At 40.4% G+C, this 18716-nt stretch overlaps 1 protein-coding gene across 8 annotated transcripts in view; it reads left to right on the top strand.

Moving 5' to 3' along the window:
* TRPM3 (transient receptor potential cation channel subfamily M member 3) overlaps nt 1–18716 on the top strand; it is a 711013-nt gene that overhangs the window by 514479 nt on the left and 177818 nt on the right. For all 8 annotated transcript variants that reach the window (XM_080667736.1, XM_080667735.1, XM_080667742.1 and 5 more), the window contains one exon: nt 14604–14778. In XM_080667736.1, coding sequence (XP_080523862.1) covers nt 14604–14778 — 175 coding nt within the window. The remainder of the gene's footprint in view (nt 1–14603; nt 14779–18716) is intronic.

The following is an 18716-nucleotide window of genomic DNA, read 5'->3' as shown; positions in this document are numbered from 1 at the left end:
CATTAGCAGCATTTCTTCCATCCACAGGCAGTGAGCACTGACTTGGGTGCACATCACAACTTCCTGTGAAATCTGGGGGAGATCCCGAAGGAAGCGGCAATTAAACGTGGTGTGCCTGCCTTGGGAGTGTGGGGAAAATGAAAAACTCACTGCCCCTGGTATATGCACTTGTAGGTTCTGCTTTCTTGGCATGCATGGAGCAGGATTTGTTTCATTCTCTTGATTTATTTGGTTTTATTATTCAAGGAATAAGAATCATTGTAGTGAGTATACATTATTGTTCATACATTTAGGTATTTAGGAAATGCCACATAGTAAATTCTTTCCTTAATTCAGATAAACCCAAGTCTAAGCCTCCTTTTATCTAGTTTTGGTAAATTCAATCTTAATCTTTATTAGATATCTCTCTCTCTCCACCCTCCTGGTCTCTCTCCCTCTTTTCCTCCTCTCCTTACCTCCCACCTTCTCTCTTCCTTTCTTCTCACTCCTCTCTCTCTCCCCCTTCCTCTCCTGCCCCCCACCTTCAGCCTCCTTCCTCTCTCTAACCCTGCCCCTCTCATGTTTACAGTATTTCTGGAAAATTGGGAAAGGGCCTCTTACCTTCCCTCAGCCATGGTTGCCGCTGATACAGTGACTGCCAAGCCTGCTTGGCGGCTAGGGCAGAGGGCCCTGGTGCTCCCGCCCTGAGTGAAGCCAGTGGGATTTTTCTACAGCTGGTGTCACCAGTGCTCAGGGTGCAGCAGCCTCAGGTCTGGCACCCCAAGGTGCACTTCACAGCAGTCCCCCTCAGACCAGGTGCCTTTGCTAATCACATGCTATGGAGCTACATTTGGGTAGAGAAGGCAGAAAATAAACAAAGTATATAGTGTATTCAGCAGTGTTGATAAGTGCCAGGGAGAGAGGTATTGCAGAGAAGGCAGTGCGGGGAAGGAGTTGCGATTTAAAGGGAATGGTGGGAAGGCCTCACTGAAAAGGGGATGTCTGAGGAAAGACTTGGAGGAAATGAGAGAGCAAGCTATGGGGTAATTTGGGAAGAACATACCTAGACCATTTCTAGATGAGGGGATAGCAATGAAAGGTGCTGAGGTGGAAACGTGGACAACGTATTTGAAGAACCTCAGGAGGCCTGTGGGGCCATATAGAATGAGCAAGAAGGAGAGAAAGAAATGGCCAAATGCCGCGGGCAGGTCAAATAAGAAGAGCCCCAGGAACTGACCATTAAGGATGTTGTTAGTCCCTTCTCCCAGCTCCAGGTTGGGTAATTTTCTCCCTTTCTCCCCATCAACATACTTGCCTTTCTCTTCTTCCCCTTCCAGACATCAGTGGCTTAGGTTTTTAACAAGTTACTGAGGAAGCCTCTCTTTAGGTCAGCAATGCAAGCCTCCCAGGAGAAGACAGCCTAGTGCGCCCTTTTTGAAATGAGGAGATAGAAAGAGCAATGGAAAACAAAATATAAAGTAATTAATAACTCCAAAAATGATTTTGCTACACAGAAAAGATATTCTTTACTTTTAGGCATAGTAGCAAGTAGAGAATGTATTAAATGGGATGAAGTGGTTAAGCAGTTGGTTCTAGGGGCTGAATTACAAGAGGAGTGCATATGTTCTGATAAGGACATATTTCATCAATCGCATTCAAGTAGAACAGGTGTCAACGCTTGGTTTACACAGTCAGGTTTCCAACTTGATCATTGGCATGCTCGGGCTTGGCAAACTAACAGGTGTTGCCTTATGCAGATCATTTTTATCACATTAGTTAGACCCAAAGATTGGCAAACTATGGCTCGCGGGCCAAATCCAGTGAGCCATCTGTCTTTGTAAATAAAGCTTTATTGGAACACAGCCATGTCCATGCTCATTCATGTACCATCTATGCTGCTTCTGAGCTACAGTGACAGAGTTGAGCACAGAGATGGTTACAATAGAGACCATTTGGCCTGCAAGTCTGAAAATATTTACTGTCTGGTCTTTTGCAGAAAAAGTTTGCTCACTCCTGGTGTAGACTTGGAGATAGACTATTGGAAACATGACATGGGTGTTTCAGCCCTGCTCCATGGGCTTTCATGTTACTTTACTTGAGGCGGCACATCTTGGATTTCACTTCCTTGCACCAGGGGAAGTCTGTTCTCCCTGCGGCTTTATGCCAAAGTAGCGCTTCCCAAAGTGTGGTCCATGGACCAGAGCAATAACATCACCTGGGAACTTGTCAGAAATACACATTCTCAAATCCCACAGAAGCTCTAGAGATGGAGCCCAGCAGTTTGTGTTTTAACTGCTCCTCCAGGTAACTCTGATACTTGCTGAACTTGAGAGCCACTGCGCTGGAGCAGACACTGACCAGAAGAGCGTTTCTTCACACCCCTCGTTGTGATCATTTGCAATACATCCGAATCGGGCTTTTCAGGGCAGTCCTTAGAGTGCTACTTTCTTATATAGCACGTTAGGATAGCCCACTTTTTAGGATGATGGCACTAGCACTTACTATTACAGTCAAATGATTGGTGGTGGCAGCAGTTGGAAATAGCCAAGTGGCTGTTTCACACAAACATGATAAAGCAGGTTAAGGAGTTTAAACACCCCCAGTGACTAAGGACCCAATGCACCCACTGCCTGCCCCTGGGCCATGATTGTCTCCTGACCTCCTCATGCGTTTTGATGTGCTTAAGTGATAGAAGGTAATGAGGCATTTATTTCTGAGAGAAAAGTAGACGAGATTTGTTTCTAGCACCATCGTGGATATGTTAGAACATGTGAGAAACTTTAAATCGGTCTTTTCCCCCTCCAGGATTTATGCAGGTGCTGCTGTATTGTTCTTGCTATTTTCCTTCGCTTAATGATCTAATCCTTCCCTGGAGCTTCATCTCTCTGTGTTTCTAGAGGAATATGTCTAATAATGAACAGCTGTGGTTTAGATGGAGCTGGAAACCCGATGCCAGGAATCTGGGAAGGGCATCTGTGAGTCTTGGCCTTTTTGATCAGGAGGAGATGCAACAAAGGAACAGTGAACAAACTCAGGCCCCTTTCTAAATATCTGAGGACAGCCTCTATTTTTAAAATCTGCTGGAAATGAGTTTGAGACCCTGAGACATGAGAGAGATAGTGACCATATGTACTGGTTTGTCCAGTTCCAGCTTATACCTGTCATCCAAAGTAACGATTAATGATGACCTGTTCACTTGCAAGTGTCCTGGCATTCGTATGATAAATCATACGGTCACCTGGTGAGCGACAACCCAGTAGAGTGCAGAGTGTGGACTCTGCATTTCCTAACAGGTCTCTCTTTGAAACCTAGTTCAGACATGCAACTTACTCTCTATGCCTCAGTTTATTTAACAGTAAAATGGGGATAATAATATCTCTATCACAGGGTTGTTGAGCAGATTGAGTAAGCATGTGCAACCTTCCTGGCTGAGTGCCCAATACCTAGTAAGTGCTCAAGGCTGCTTCCCCTAAGGGAGAGAGAAACTGCCTTTAGCCAATTGGCCAGTGGACTTCACTGCATGAAATCATTCACTGCAACCCTGAAATTCATAAACAACCTTGCTTTGGCTCCATTTGTAATTATCTTTTTTACATATTGAAATTGTCATTTTTTAAGGAGCTATGACATCAAGAAAATACTTATCTTTCAGAGAATGCTATATTTGCACCTAAAAAATAAACTCCTGTTCACAAACTTGAATAGGACACTCAAGTTTGTTGGATGCTGCTGCAAAATGAAGCCAGAAACAGAAAAGACAGTATTGCAATTCATGGTATTGAAGCTTGAGGAAGCCCCCAAAATTGTACTTCACTCTTATAAGTTTCAAATGACTGAGAGTGGACACAGGAGCCAGGCAGATGAAGATCAAAATATCATTTTGATTAATGATGAAGTTATTAGAGATAATGTCTTAATATGAGGCCCAAACGGGTTCACCTGCTCACCTCCAACTCCAGTCAACCAGAGGAAAAGTTTGGGTCTACAATAGATACTTTTACTAATGTCACTGACTGGCATGAGGACATAGAGAAAGAAAGAAAGAAAGAAGCTAAATCCTCCTCAGTGGAGAATTTTAGTATATTAGTTACATCAGTTGAGAATCACAGGTATTAGTCACCACTGATCAGGTTACTCAGTTCTACATGTGGAGAGTAGGAGAACCATAGGAGACTAGATGTGTCACACTAATGGAACTCCCTCCACATGGAAACTTGCAACCAGAGGAAAGAAGGTTTTCCATGACATTGTCGCCTATATTTCTCACTAAGGATTTAGTCACAGTAAAGATCCAATCAGATTGGATTTGTGTTATCTTTTGGAAAAGATGCCCAGAAATCAAATAAAAATGTATCAATTTTTCCAATGGTTGCTCAGAAATTGTACTGAATACCATTAGTAATAATCAGTACCCTTCCTTTGTCTCATATATGATAATGGCAGTCAACTATTTTAATAACTTTGGTGATGGATGAAGGTCACTCCTAGCCTCCTATAGCATCTTAGCTGCTAAAACATATCAATCACTTCAGAGGAGACAGAATTTAGGTTTCCATTTCAGTCATATAGTTCCCTATTCATTTCAACTAGAGGAAGTAATCATTTTCATGGACCTCTTTCCAGCAAGGGGAAGAAGGTAAACCTTTGCTTACATCTTTCTCCTCGATGGCCAGGACATGGGACTCCAGCTGGGTCCAATTCTGAGAAGTAGCAAGGCTTCAATTTAAAAGTACAAGACAGCTGAACTGAAATTGCCTGTTCGAGTCCCTAAGAATTTGGACTCTTCCAGACTTAATCGAGATGGACAAGTGAAATGTGAGCATCCACCCAGGTCACTCAGCATGTTCTTCTCTAGGTCGCTGACCACTGGTGAGGCCCAGTAATTAAGACCTGTGAAGGACATGATGGGGCCATTTAAATGGCTGTCATCTCTACTTTCAGTAGCTACATCAATAGTATTGAGATATGACACTCAGTCCCTTTATAAGCACTGATTTATTCCTATTTCTTCAGCTTTGTAAGTCCCAAGGTATAGACCCTGGGCGTTGTAGATTTTAATTTTATTTCACATTTATTTGAACTACTTTCTAAGTGAGGCTCTATAAAAACCAGAATATTGCCTAAGAGGGGTGGGAGTCTCTGTCCCAAGGTTTATAATTTAGTGGACGAAAGTTTCATTAAAACAAGGCAGAATAAAATAACTGCCAAAAGATATGTAAACAACCACAACAACAGTGGGACTACACAAGAATGAATAACTAATACTGCCTGAGAGAGTTAGGAAGGGCCTCAGGAATTAGTAACCTCTGACCTGGGCTTGGAAGATTGAGTTGGGATCTCTGAGGACCCACAATAAATAGCATCTCTCTTCCTTATCCAAGTTTTGAACAATCTGAGAAATAAAAGAGATACTTGATGGAATTCAAAATACCACTTTTAGTTGGGAGACAAGCTAGCACACATGGTTTTAAGTCTGTTGGCTTAGTGGGCTTAGTGACTCCCCTGAGTTAGGTAGAATCTCACGGCGAGCCTTTATCTCCCACCCCCAGCCCACCACGCACCTTCTGGGCCAGGGCCACTGGAGGAACCAGTGATCTCAGGCTTCCTACAGGCAGGCAGATGCCAAAAGGGAGAGAAGTGAGGCTAAGTGAGCAAGCCTACTTATTCTCAAATTTACCAAAGAGCCAAGTGAGTAAATGAGCACAGAAAGCCCCATGATGTGCTTAGGGAAAATCCTCCCCCATGAAATCAGGAGTAGGAGAGAGACTCCTCTCTGAAAATTAGGATGGCTGCTGGGAAGTTAAATAATCCTAGATGGAGGATTGTGAAAATAATCTGATGAGGCCAGAATCAGAGTAAACGAAGAATTCTGGAGGGAGATAAGGCTGAAAATGACGGTTGAGTCCAGAATATGGGAGTCTTGTCTGTCACGTGAAAGGATTTGGGCTTTTATCTATAAGCAATAGGAACCCTCTAATGACTGTTATTACAGAGAAGACTGTGCTTATGGATAATAATCAGCAGTGATGTGATAATTGTTGTGAAAAATTAGTTAAGAAGCAATCTCAGTCATCCACGGGAAAACCAATGGGCATAGACACTGGGTATTTGGCATAATTCCTGATTTCATAAAAATTTAAATCAGATCTGAGTGCCCTGGATCTCTGGTCAGCTGATTGAGAGAAAGTTGCTTATGTTATAAAAACATTTAAAATTTCTGTGGAAATACCTATAATGTCCTCTAACCTATGAAAAAATCAGGATATACTTGATGGTAACTTAGTATCCTGCCTTCCTTGTTGTAACCCAAATTTTAGTGATAAACTACTACGCATAGAGCTGGGAATGTAAAGATAAACCTACCAGAGAAAAGACATGTCCAAACATGTAATTAATGAGACGAAACCTCAAGACATATGTAATGTACATACTTATTGGCATGTGCTTTTTAAAAAAGCAAATGCTATAAAAATATATAAATGAGAATGGCTAATTCTGCCTAGCAGTGGGAGGTGGTCACAGGGAGGAACCAGAGGAAGGCTTGTTTTTGAATCTGGGAATTGAAGGATGAGTATCAGTTTGTCACAGAAAATAAAAAGAACATTCCTCAAGGAGAGAACAGGACCTTTTGCATATGGGGCAGAGAAAAGAAATTGCAGTCTCCCTTAACTGATGCAAAGAGATTTTTAAAAATAATTTTGGAAAGGTAAATTAATGCAAATACCACCAGCAACATTTCCCTCTTTCTTGCTGTCTGCCTCTCTTACCCAGCACTGCTCTGCACAGTAGGCTAGGTCTTTGGATGTTTTTTCCATCCGTAATTCCCTTGGCTGCTCTGTTGCTTACTAATTTTTGTCAAGAAGCCAAAGGAACTTGTACAGGCTATGGACCTAGATCCTGGCACAATTATGGGGGAGTGTGGGCAAAGTATTAAAAAGTAAAATGAATTAGAAACACTCTGATTTCTTTACACTTGAGAAGGCAAGGAATGCCTTTTGATGTGGGTTTTGAACAGAGCAGAGACTAAGAAGACTATAGCTTTGTTTGGGTGAATTTCTTGTAGACTTAGATCAATTACATTAAAACATCAAGCCTTCAAACAATAGCCCCAAAGAAAATAATGCTGGCTTTCCTTTTATGAAACTAATACTTGCCTTAAAACCCATGGGATTGGCTGTTGGCTTTCTATTGAAATGATTCATGTGAAATGCTGTTTGGATGTCCTGGTTATACATGGACATTAATAGCAGAATATTTCAATCAGAGTCTCTAGTCACAAGGGAATAACTGTTTCCCATTGACTGAGTCAAAAGCTAAGTTAGTTTATTAGCATATAATATACTTGGAGGTGGTTTGTGGTTTATTGGTTTTGTTATTTGGCATTTATATGTTTGTCCAACCCACAGAACTCAAAAGACTTAACAAGCTGATTGAAGCACTGAGGAGAGGCCCCTGTAGAAGGCATATGGGGAGTGATACAAAAAATCACCTACCCCCAAACAGAAAATTTTAGCCTTTTGGATACATGAGAAAGGAATTGGGCTTCCTAAACATATTATGGGTCTGTGTGAGAGACTATTTAAACTTTGGACGAGCATGTTTCAAATTATTTCTTTTTCAGAGCACTCTTTTGGTTTAAACATATAAAATACATTTATTTTGCTTTCATCTTCATGGGAAATTTATACATTTAAACTAGAAATATTATATAAGCTTAATAAATGTAAAGAAGAACCTTTATATTTGCATTTGTTTAACCATTTTGTTCTTATTAAGTGCCAGAATCTATTCTAATTGCTCTTTATAAATAATAACTTCTTTATTACCCAGAACAACCCTGTGAACTATGTACCAGCTCTGTTTGTTAGATACATTTTGGGTATATCAAACTATAGCAAGATGTATTTCTGCACTACTAGGATATGCATGGTTCCAAATAACACGTTATTAATTTTGTGAAATCTAGTTGTGCTGTCAAAGTTTACAGTAGCAGGAGGTAAAATAGCCCAGTGGCCCATGCTGAGAGGGAAAGTGGGAGTCACCAGGAAGCCAGCAGACCAATGAAGGTAGGGTTTAATCACGGGACTGAGAATCAGAGTCTGAGAACAAGGACAGGACAGATCCAGCCCCGTTCCAGACACGCAATCAAAGGGGGTGAGTGAGAGAGGTCAAAGCTTTCAGAGTGCAGGTAGAAATGGGAGTGGTGTTGTGTGAAGAAGTGCTTCCAGGAGAGCCCACTGAAACCATGGCAAACCCCCAGTATGGGGCCCACAATGCCAGAGAGAGAGAGCAGGCAAATGTCCCAGCCTCGTTTGCAAGTAGAAGATGTGCTGCTCTCCAGGAACCAAGGACAATCAAAAAGGAGTGATTGCTCTCTCCTCCCTTGGGTATAGAGCTCTCCAAAGAGGGGATCAAAACCCCTCCTGCTGTTGTTAGGGCAAAGTTCACGGCTAATTTCACCCTTGAAATAAGAGAAGCAGAGCAGCTTTCCATGACCAACCAGGCTTCTAACCTGACCATCAATGTATGCTCCTAAATGAAGGCCCATCCATCTCTCCCAGTCACTCACCTCGGGCTCCAGGGTCTCCGCTCCAATTCCAGGAAGGCACATCTGACCCACTGGAGGTCTGGAATTAAATCAGCATTGAAAGAAGCCAAGTAAGACTGCCCTTCTGTGCTTTGGACATTCAGTTATCTGACAGGGGAGTGTGGGTAGGGGAAACATGGATGGGTGTTCCCAGTCCACATGCCACAGTGACCTCCTTGTCTGGTTTATGATATTCCCCATTCAATCTGTTTCCCCAGTTCTGTCCTTTGGCCTCTGATTTCCAGACAGAAAAGTAAAGCAAGAAGACAAAATAGATTACTTCAACACTATTCAAAACAAACAGAAAAAATGGGGTTTACCATATTAATTCAATGGATTTTATATTCTTAGTTCCCAGGATAAGAAATGCTATACACCATTATTTTTAATCTGTTATCACTGTCTCAGAGAGACATCCCCATTAATCCAAATTCTGTGCTTTCCATGTCTTAACAACCTCATATCTCCAGGCAGATGCTGAGGTTTTTATTGCCAAGATAAAATATACATGCTTGTTTATCCTGAAATATTTGTATTAGCTTTCAATACTGGAAGGTTGTATTTGAAGGGGTTCCATTAGTTAAATACCAATAAGGGAGTTATTGGTGATGACAAGACAAGACATTTTGAGGATATCAAACTATAGCAAGATGTATTTCTGTACTACTAGGATGTGCATGGTTCCAAATAATACTTTACTTGGAAATGGGTTATTAATTTTGTGAAGTCCTAAAGTGGGTTGAAAATTTATGCCTTGTGAAATCCCAACCTCAGGGAAAGACCCCAGTCATCTTTCAAGGCATTTCTTCCCCACTAGTGAACCATAAGTACCTGAAAGTATAGCATCTTGTGTTTTTGCTTAATAGTGTGTGCATTACTTTATATTTCCAAATACTTTCCTAAGCATCAATTTAGGTGCAGAATTGTCATGGCAAAAAAGTGTAATAATAATGACACACACGATTGCCTTGCACTGGGTTTGGCACTCACTAAATGAGGACATCATCAGGATTTGCTAAAAGATATTTTGGTTTATTACCCATTTCCAAGTAAAGTCAGACATATTCCAGTTATGGTCCTGTTATCTTAAATAGATATTGTATCCTACCTCCAAAACATGAAGGCAATATCTCAAACATCTGTTTCCATAGAAGACTGAAGAGCTATTCTAGTGAAAATTAGATGCATTTTTTCTTGTCATGCCTAGATATTTTCCTGGACTCACTCTGCTCCTTAGAAGCTCAAAGATTTCCAATAATGTTTTGTTTTACAAAATATAGTATATTAAAATATTCTCTTCTTGAACAATAATATTCTACAGTTGTACCTGAATATTCATGCAATGGGAATATTCCTAATTGTAAGAAGCACCTTAAACTGAACAAACAAGAATAGTTTTTAATGTTGTTAGTTAAACACAACTAATTACCAGCTTTATGTAGTTTTCATAAATCCATCCCACAATTCAAACTACAGAAGAAAGGCACTAAAATTAAGGATATCAAGAATCTAAATCTGAAATTATTTGTGAAAAGCTGTGGTATTGTGCAAACTTGGGCCATTGCTTTTCAAGTAGGCAGTAAATGAGTGCCCATTAAAATGAGGCCAATGGCTTGACTGCTATTCTTCCCATCACGACAGTATTTGCTAATGTCCCCCAAGAGTGTATTTGAAAAATGTATGATTTTAGGTAGTTGCTGAGTTTTTAATGGCCCCCTTATGTAAACCAAATACAAGAGATGTGACCTGTTGATTGAATCAACCATTGATTCAAAGAACAGGCCATCAAAGTGAGAAGTTTGATGAAGGGTGCATGTTCAATGCTTTTTAATTTTATGCAAAACTTAACTATGCAAATTTTAAATTCTGCAACATAAAATATTGATAAAGTTTTACTATATGCATAATTTCAAAGCATATGAATTCTCCACACAAACTTCTAAATCAAGAATCACTTGATTCTAGAGCTGGCAAGGCCAGTGAATTAACTGTGTTTGTGTTATTGCTACATGGCTTTAGCTGTTAAACAGAAATGTCCACCCACCACTGGCAGACTCACTCTTGAATTGCTCAAGATTTCAGGAAGTCACCTCTCACATAAAACTCGAACTCTCTTTTCTAAATGACCTATACTGCAATAATCACATGATTTGTGGTTAAAGACCAACCTGCTACATTCTATCTCTGTGTAAATATGAACCATTTCCCAACAGAAAAATCAATTATTCCTTAGGCTCATAGGCATTTTGGATCACATATGGTGATGTTGCTGTAAAACCAAAGTGTTAATTTAGTTTGATCAAAATTCTCAGTTATCTAAGCATTTCACTACAACGCACCAAATGTTTTCACAAGTGCCTGAACTTATCATAGATTACGGTCTCATGTCAGCAGAGAGAGAGAGAAATAGAAAAAAAGGGCACATGGAATTTTAAGACATTCTTCCTCACAACACCCAATCTTCAAGATAGTTTTGATATGTTTTGCTTATTGGGAGCCTGGGTTGAATTGCACAGCAGTCATAACAAAATGTGACCAAAGTCCGCAAAACACAATTGATTGGGGCTTAATTTATAATTTGGTCAATTTGGTCAACCTGGAATCTTGTAGAATATAGCTATTAAATGCATGGCTCATGCTCACAGTCTTATAGGCTATGTGTTTTCAGTTCCAAAATTGCAAAAGCTGAAGTGTGGAAAGAATCTTACCTCTTCCTGCTTAAACAAATCTGCATTGCTCTAAGATTAAATTTCTGAGAACTACTGTAAGTCTTTGGTTATAATGAAAAATTATTGCAATCAACTAAAGAACTAACCTACTTTTCCTCAAAACTAAAAGAACAAGTGTTCACAAAAATTTCCCTGAGAAATCTAGATAAAATAAAACTTTTCCCCCCTAAATAATAGAGATTATATTTTTAAAGCTGTAAGTCTAAACAACTATTTTTGTGACTGGTCAGTGGGTTTAGCTGATTAAAGTATACATTTGGAGGATCCTCAAAGACATTTATATTGAATTTTTTTTTGAACATAAAGAAAATGATAGCCCAGCTAGTGTTGCTCAGTGGTTGAGCATCAACCCATGAACCAAGAGGTCACCAGTTTGACTCCCGTCAGGGCACATGCCAGGATTGCAGGCTCAATCCCCAGTAGGGGGCGTGCAGGAGGCAACCAATCAATGTTTCTCTCTCATCAATGTTTCCATATCTCTGTCCCTCTCCCTTCCTCTCTAAAAATCAATAAAAAACATATTTTAAAGTAAAAAAAAAATGGTCATGGCCCTGGGCATCCAGCTGTATCTACAGTAGATTTCCAAAATGTTTTCTTTATGTCAACACTAAAAAAATATGCCATTCTTGCCCTAACTGGTTTTGCTCAGTGGATAGCATGTTGGCCTGCAGACTGAAGAGTCCCAGGTTTGATTCTGGTCAAGGGCACATGCCCAGATTGCGAGCTTGATCCCCAGGAGGTCAAAGTTTGATTCCCGGTCAAAGCATATGCCCATGTTGCAGGCTCAGTCCCCAGTGTGGGGCATGCAGGAGGCAGCCAGTCAATGATTCTCTCTCATCATTGATGTTTCTATCTCTCCATCTCCCTTCCTCTCTGAAATCAACTATATATATATATATATATGTATATATATAATATATATATACACACATACATATACATATATACATATATATGCATTCTTGATATTTTAAAAAGCTTCTCTTTACTAATGAAGTCATATACTACAGATATTATTTTGTAAATTTGTGAATTTCTCTAGATAATTTTTAATATTCTATATCTAAAATATAATTTAGAAAAGTATGTGTGAACAGAAGAAACAAAATCAAGGAAGAGAAATGAAGGGAGGGAGGAAAGAAGCCTATAGATTGTACTTCATCCTGGAAAGTTAAGCCAATCAATGAAAATAGGCAGCAATAACATGATATAGTTTCCCTGGGCATAAAGTTTTGTTTGAAAATCCATCCCAGAACTTGTCTGACAAGCTTCACTGAGCTTCATAAAAGAACACAAGCCGATGTTCTTCACAGATATGTCAGTGTGTTTCATTTAGGGTGGGGTTATGGAAGAATGCATTAGCAAGTTGAGAATAGGCATCAAAGATCCATGAAATCCTTGAAATTGCATATAAATATTTTTGTGACTGTCTGTATGTGCAATTATTTTTCTGGAGAATGAGTCACTAGCTGTCAGATTCATGAAAGTATTCAAAGATCCTAGTCTCTAAAAAATAGACTTAGAGGTTAATGTCCAAAGTGCCTTTCAAGAGGAATGTACTTAGTCCTCCTAGTCAGCAGCAATGGGGGCAGGGTCTTCATCACAGACACCCAAACAGAGCTTCCAAGCAACCTTGTGTGGGAGTCATGAAGGGCTTCTGGGTCAAGGGGAGCAGCATGACCTTTCCCGTCCTTCTCCTTTGATTTGAAGGAGTAACTCTCAAAACTTCTCCACACATAGAAAACTGATGGGACCATGAGTCATATCTCTCTCTCTCTCTCTCTCTCTCTCTCTCTCTCTCTCTCTCTCCCAATTCCCTCTGGGGAACAAAAAGAAATTTTTGGCATCTTGCCTTGAGCAACAATTTTCTGGGTGTTTTTTTTTACACTTGATTTAAAACAGCACCCATTTGTGTATAACTGGCATTTTGAACCACTCCTTTAAGATGAAAATCAAGCCATGAAAAACTGATTTAGAAGTAAAGCAGGTCACACACAAGTGAAATAAAATCTCTTATTAATGGAGCGAGAAACCAAACCCCAAACCATTATTTCTCACAGGGAAGCAGTTTCTTGATAGAAGATAAAACCATAGCAAAAGGGGAAGAGGGAGAACTGAGATGACTAAAGGCTAATTTTAAATCCTATTTATAGAAGTGGTATAGAATCTTGATTAGTTCTCTTTTAAGATAACTGCTTTGTGTACCTACAAAACCATCTCATTAGCATGGTACTGCTCAATGACCTAACTATTCTGGGAAGGTTGAATGAGAAATTGGTTATAATGAAAAATTATTGCAATCAACTAAAGAACTGACCTACTTTTCCTCAAAACTAAAAGAACAAGTGTTGATGTGGGTTTTGAACAGAGCAGAGACTAAGAAGACTATAGTATGAATGAAGATGATGCTTGACATGACACTTAAAAATGAATTTGATTTCTTTCTCATGCCTCTTATGGACATTTGTTTTTAATATTTGTCTTTAATATGTTAGGTTGGACCATATGTAAGTAATGATGTTAAGGCAATTTTTACTTGAAAATATCAATGTTATTTTGGTACAGTGTGGATAGTTTAAATCCTTTAAGAAAGATCTGTGAAACCACTAAATTCCGCAAATGTTTACTGACCATCATGTGCCTGGCACCTTGCTCAGTAGTGAAGGATGCAATAGTGGCAGATGGTAGATGCCATGTTCCCTATTATGACTATTATGCTGTTTAGAATCAATAATCAGGCTGATTATTTATGGTCAGAAATAAACCCATCACTTACTCAGTGGTTGATTCAATAAGTTAAAATATGCCATCAGCTGATTTTCATAGTCTTTAGTAAAAAGAATCATTTAGGCATTACCATTGTGATGACTTCCAGAAGGTAGCAATTTAACTTCGCATTTTTCATATAACAAACGGAACCATTGAATACATACAAGACTTGCTTAAGATCACCTTTATCTTCCAATCTTTGGCTGCTGGTCTAATGCTTCATCTACTGATCAGTTCCTTTCTCTCCTCCTCTCACTATGCCCTTGCCTATCAAATATGGTCATCAGTGTCTTAACTGACCCCAGCATCTGGTCATTATTGGGAAAGGGCAAAGTCAACTAGACTTTCTGGGGGGAACATTCTGCCAAAGGGCTTTCTGTAAATTTTCCCTCAGTATTTTTATCCCCTCATATGTTGTTACCTCCCCCTATGCTCAGTAATTTCAGTTTGTGCTTTTTGTTTCTCTTTTTTGTTTCTTTGGTTTGCTGGCTTTGTGTTCTTTTCTCTTTTTTCCTTTTTTTTTTCCTTTTTTAATGCAGGAATCGGTCAAGGTGTTCCAGTAGTGGCGCTCATTGTGGAAGGAGGACCCAATGTGATCTCAATTGTCTTGGAGTACCTTCGAGACACCCCTCCCGTGCCCGTTGTTGTCTGCGATGGGAGTGGACGGGCATCCGACATCCTGGCGTTTGGACATAAATATTCAGAAGAAGGCGGGTAGGTAATTTGCCAGGCCCCATAGGGGACCTATGAGTGCAAAGCTTGTGTTCCAAGCTTGGAAGAGAGGGTTTAGTTGATTAAGACATGGGAGGCTGGTGGGAAAGAGCCAGGGAACATACTCGAAATGTCCTATGAAGCAGGATATTCTGTAAAAGCTGTGCTAGACCACACTGATGATAAAGAGGATGAGGGGAAGAAAGGGGTCTTGGGGCCTTTCTCTTTTCTTCATTAGCACAGCTGATCTGGACCATTTAGTCAGGTTAGTAACTTGGGAGAAGCTGGGATGTGCTGCTTCCAGGCTTGGCCACAAACACCAGCATCACCAAGCTGGTTTACAAATGCTAAATGTTTACAAAATCAATTGGCAGCCTGTGCTGACAAATCCCTCTAAACAGGCTTGGAAAGGGGAATCTCCATAAAGGCAACCGCTCTGGCCCTGTATAAACACCTCTTGAATCCCTCGTGTCCTTTCCTTCATCTGTCAGCCCCCCACTGCTGCTTTCCGTAATCCAACATCCCAGCCCCACGGAGGACTTCCCTTCATAGCCCTCTTCTCCCCCTGAGGTTCCATTGAGTGAATTGTGGGGTCCAGGCGCTCACAGATTATTAGATGAAAGTAATTTATTTTCAAGATGTGAATGAGTTGAAGGGGGAAACTCAAGGGAGACATAGAAGTTTTAAATAAGGAACTTTCTAACCTGATCAATTTCTCATAGAGAGAAAGGAACCCCAGAGAAGATGGGGGTCTTTTATTCATACCTTTTATAATTCTACTGTAAGTGTTTACTCTGTGCCATGCACTGAAATGTAGAAAATAACATACTATTTCTACCCTCAAAGAGCTCACAGTAGTCTGGCCGGTGTGGCTCAGTGGTTGAGTGTCGACCTGTGAACCAGGAGGTCATGGTTCAATTCCTGGTCAAGGCACATGCCTGGGTTGCAGGCTTGATCACAGTAGCGGGTGGGGGGGGGGCGGGGGGCGGGTTGCAGAAGGCAGCTGATCAATGATTCTCATCGTTGATGTGTCTCTTTCTCTTCCTTCCTCTCTGAAATAAATAAATAAATGTGTGTGTGTGTGTGTGTGTGTGTATTTTAAAGCACTCACAGTAAATCTAGTAAGTAGACAAGCTTGTAATTATAATAATAAAAGTGACAGGTGAGCTTGTCTACTTCAGGACACTTCCCCCTCCGCCTCTCTGTCACCCAGTCTGCCTTAAAGTAACGAGATGCAGCATGGCAGCCCAATACCGTCTTTTCTCTCCCCATTCTTTCCTTGTCTCAGCCAGGAGCCCAGCGCTCCAGGTGAGCCATTAAATCGGCACCCTCACCTGTTAGGTGCATGAACCAAAATATATTGAGAGGAGGAATAACGAAAAGCATGGGGCCTCTAGCTCAACACTGCAAATACTGGTAGCTATTTTAAGCCCTGTTCAAGCCTTTGGTACTTTTTCTAAAGGCTAATTTTTATAAGCACAAAATTGAAGTTTGCTTACTGGCAAATTTAGTTAAATTACTTTTCCCTCTTTGATAGTAAATATTGGCCTACTTTATAACTAAGGGAATAAAAGAGAGAGAGAGAGAGAGAGAGAGAGAGAGAGAGAGAGAAACATTTGCCCAAATGCCTCCATTTCTATTACCAAAAAGATCCTCAACTGTGCTTTGCTTTAGCCATAGTTCTCATTTATTTAAATATAGCAATTTGTCCCTTTTTCTGAAATAACTAAAGAATTGATGCAGTTTTTATTTTTGGCTTACTTTTTGCTTCCTAGTGCTTGCAATTATTTTGTTGTATTTCTATAAAGTAGGTACAAGTTTGGGTTCACGGTGCATGTTTCTTTTCAGGAAACTAATGAAGAAGCAAGGTGTTCACCTCGGCATTTCATGTTTTCTTGTTCTATACACAATGAAAGTCTGTAGCTAGAGTCTATTTTTGTCATTATTTGGGGTTGTGTACCTTGATGTTAAAATATTTGGTAAGTTACCGCTCCTGACTCTGTTTTAATAACAGAGAATTGTTACACATGTTAGAACTGGGCGGGACTTCATATTTAACCTAGGAGACAGATACATAGAGAAATTAACCAGTTTACCTAACCGGTTTGGCTCAGTGGATAGAGCATCAGCCTGCGGACTGAAGGGTCCCAGGTTCGATTCCGGTTAAGGGCATGTACCTTGGTTGAGGGCACATCCCCAGTGGGGAGTGTGCAGGAGGCAGCTGATCGATGTTCTCTCTCATTGATATTTTTAACTCTCTATCCTTCTCCCTTTCTCTCTGTAAAAAATCAATAAAATATATTTAAAAAAGAAAGGAAAAGAGATTAAATGCTTTGCCAAGGTCACAGAGCTCATGATCCCAGATCAGGGTTCTTTCTGGTGTATTATAAAAATTCCCTGGAATATGTTTTTTGGTATGTGCCTTAGTGTTTCTCATATAGAGGTACTCTCTTTTAAACACTTAAGTTACCCTCAGCTGCCTCTTTGTATTGTAATTTCCTGATTTTTTTTGTTTTGTTATTCTGTGTATTCCAAAAAATAAAATAAAATCAGTGCATTCCAAGCTGGTCAACTCAAGCTGTAAATCAGTGTCCAAGCTGATCAACCCTCCATCATGTGAATTCTTTTCCTTAACTAACCCAGATCATTATACCCAAACCTGAAAATAAAGAGTCAGAAATCTCATGCCCCTTTAATCTTAATTGTCAGTTTTAGTTTTAAAATGAAACTTTAGCTTTAGTTCTCATTATTCTATGGTCAAAATATGCAAGAGCACAATCTATATGCGATCTATACAAACATATGAACCATGACTGATTATCAAAGAATATGAAGTCATGCACATAACTAGTGTGGAAAGAAAGAATTAAGATACAATCTTGCATCTTGGGGATTATTTAAAGCTAAAACTTTAAGGTTTTAAAGAAATACTTATAGAGTGTTATGGTTAAAAATATATTCTTGCTACTCCAGGAAAGCTATTATACATTTATCATGATAAAATGAGTTTGGAATGTTTCCGTGTGCCATCTGAATGAAATTAATCATGCTTATTTAGCTTGAAATGAAGTTGTCTAGCCACACATGTGCAGCCAATTTAAAAAAAAATTATTTCCAAAGAACATGATTTCGCAGTAGTGTGCTGCTTTCTTTATGCTAAAAAAAGAATTAGCCCACCTAGACTTCATTCACCAAGGAGGATTTCTTCTTTGATTTCTAGCAAAGCCCAACAGAGTTTGGTACATGGTTCACTATCCTATCTAATAAAAGAGTAATATGCAGATTGACCATCACTCCAACACACAAGATGGCTGCCCCCATGTAGTCAAAGATCCTGCCCCCATGTGGACACAAGATGGCCACCACAAGATGGCCAGCAGGAGAGGGCAGTTGGGAGGGACCAGGCCTGCAAGGGAGGGCAGTTGTGGGCAATCAGGCCAGCAGGGGAGGGCAGTTGGGGGTGACTGGGCCTGCAGAGAAGGGCAGTTGGGGGTGACCAGGCCTGCAGGGAAGGGCAGTTGGGGTGACCAGGCCCGCAGGGGAGGGCAGTTAGGGGCAAACAGGCTGGCAAGGAAGCAGTTAAGCATCAATCAGGCTGTCAGGGAAGTGGTTAGGGGTGATTAGGCTGGCAGGAAGAAGTGGCTAGGGGCAATCAGGAAGGCAGACAGGCGAGCAGTTGGGAGCCAGCAGTCCTGGATTGTGAGAGGGATGTCCGACTGCCCGTTTAGGCCCAATCACACTGGGATCGGGCCTAAATGGGCAGTCAGACATCCCTCGAGGGGTCCCAGATTGGAGAGGGTGCAGGCTGGGCTGAAGGACAACCCCCGCCCCCCAGTGCACGAATTCCGTGCACTGGGCCTCTAGTAAATAAATATAAATGCATAACTATTTCTTTATATAAACCAACAGACCTAAATATGTATGATTTTACATATAGAGTT

Source organism: Plecotus auritus (genome assembly GCF_963455305.1).
Source record: "Plecotus auritus genome assembly, chromosome: 5".
NCBI classification, from domain to species: Eukaryota; Metazoa; Chordata; class Mammalia; order Chiroptera; family Vespertilionidae; genus Plecotus; species Plecotus auritus.
Note: the sequence above shows the minus strand (reverse complement) of the source record. Positions and strands in the feature narration are given on the sequence as shown.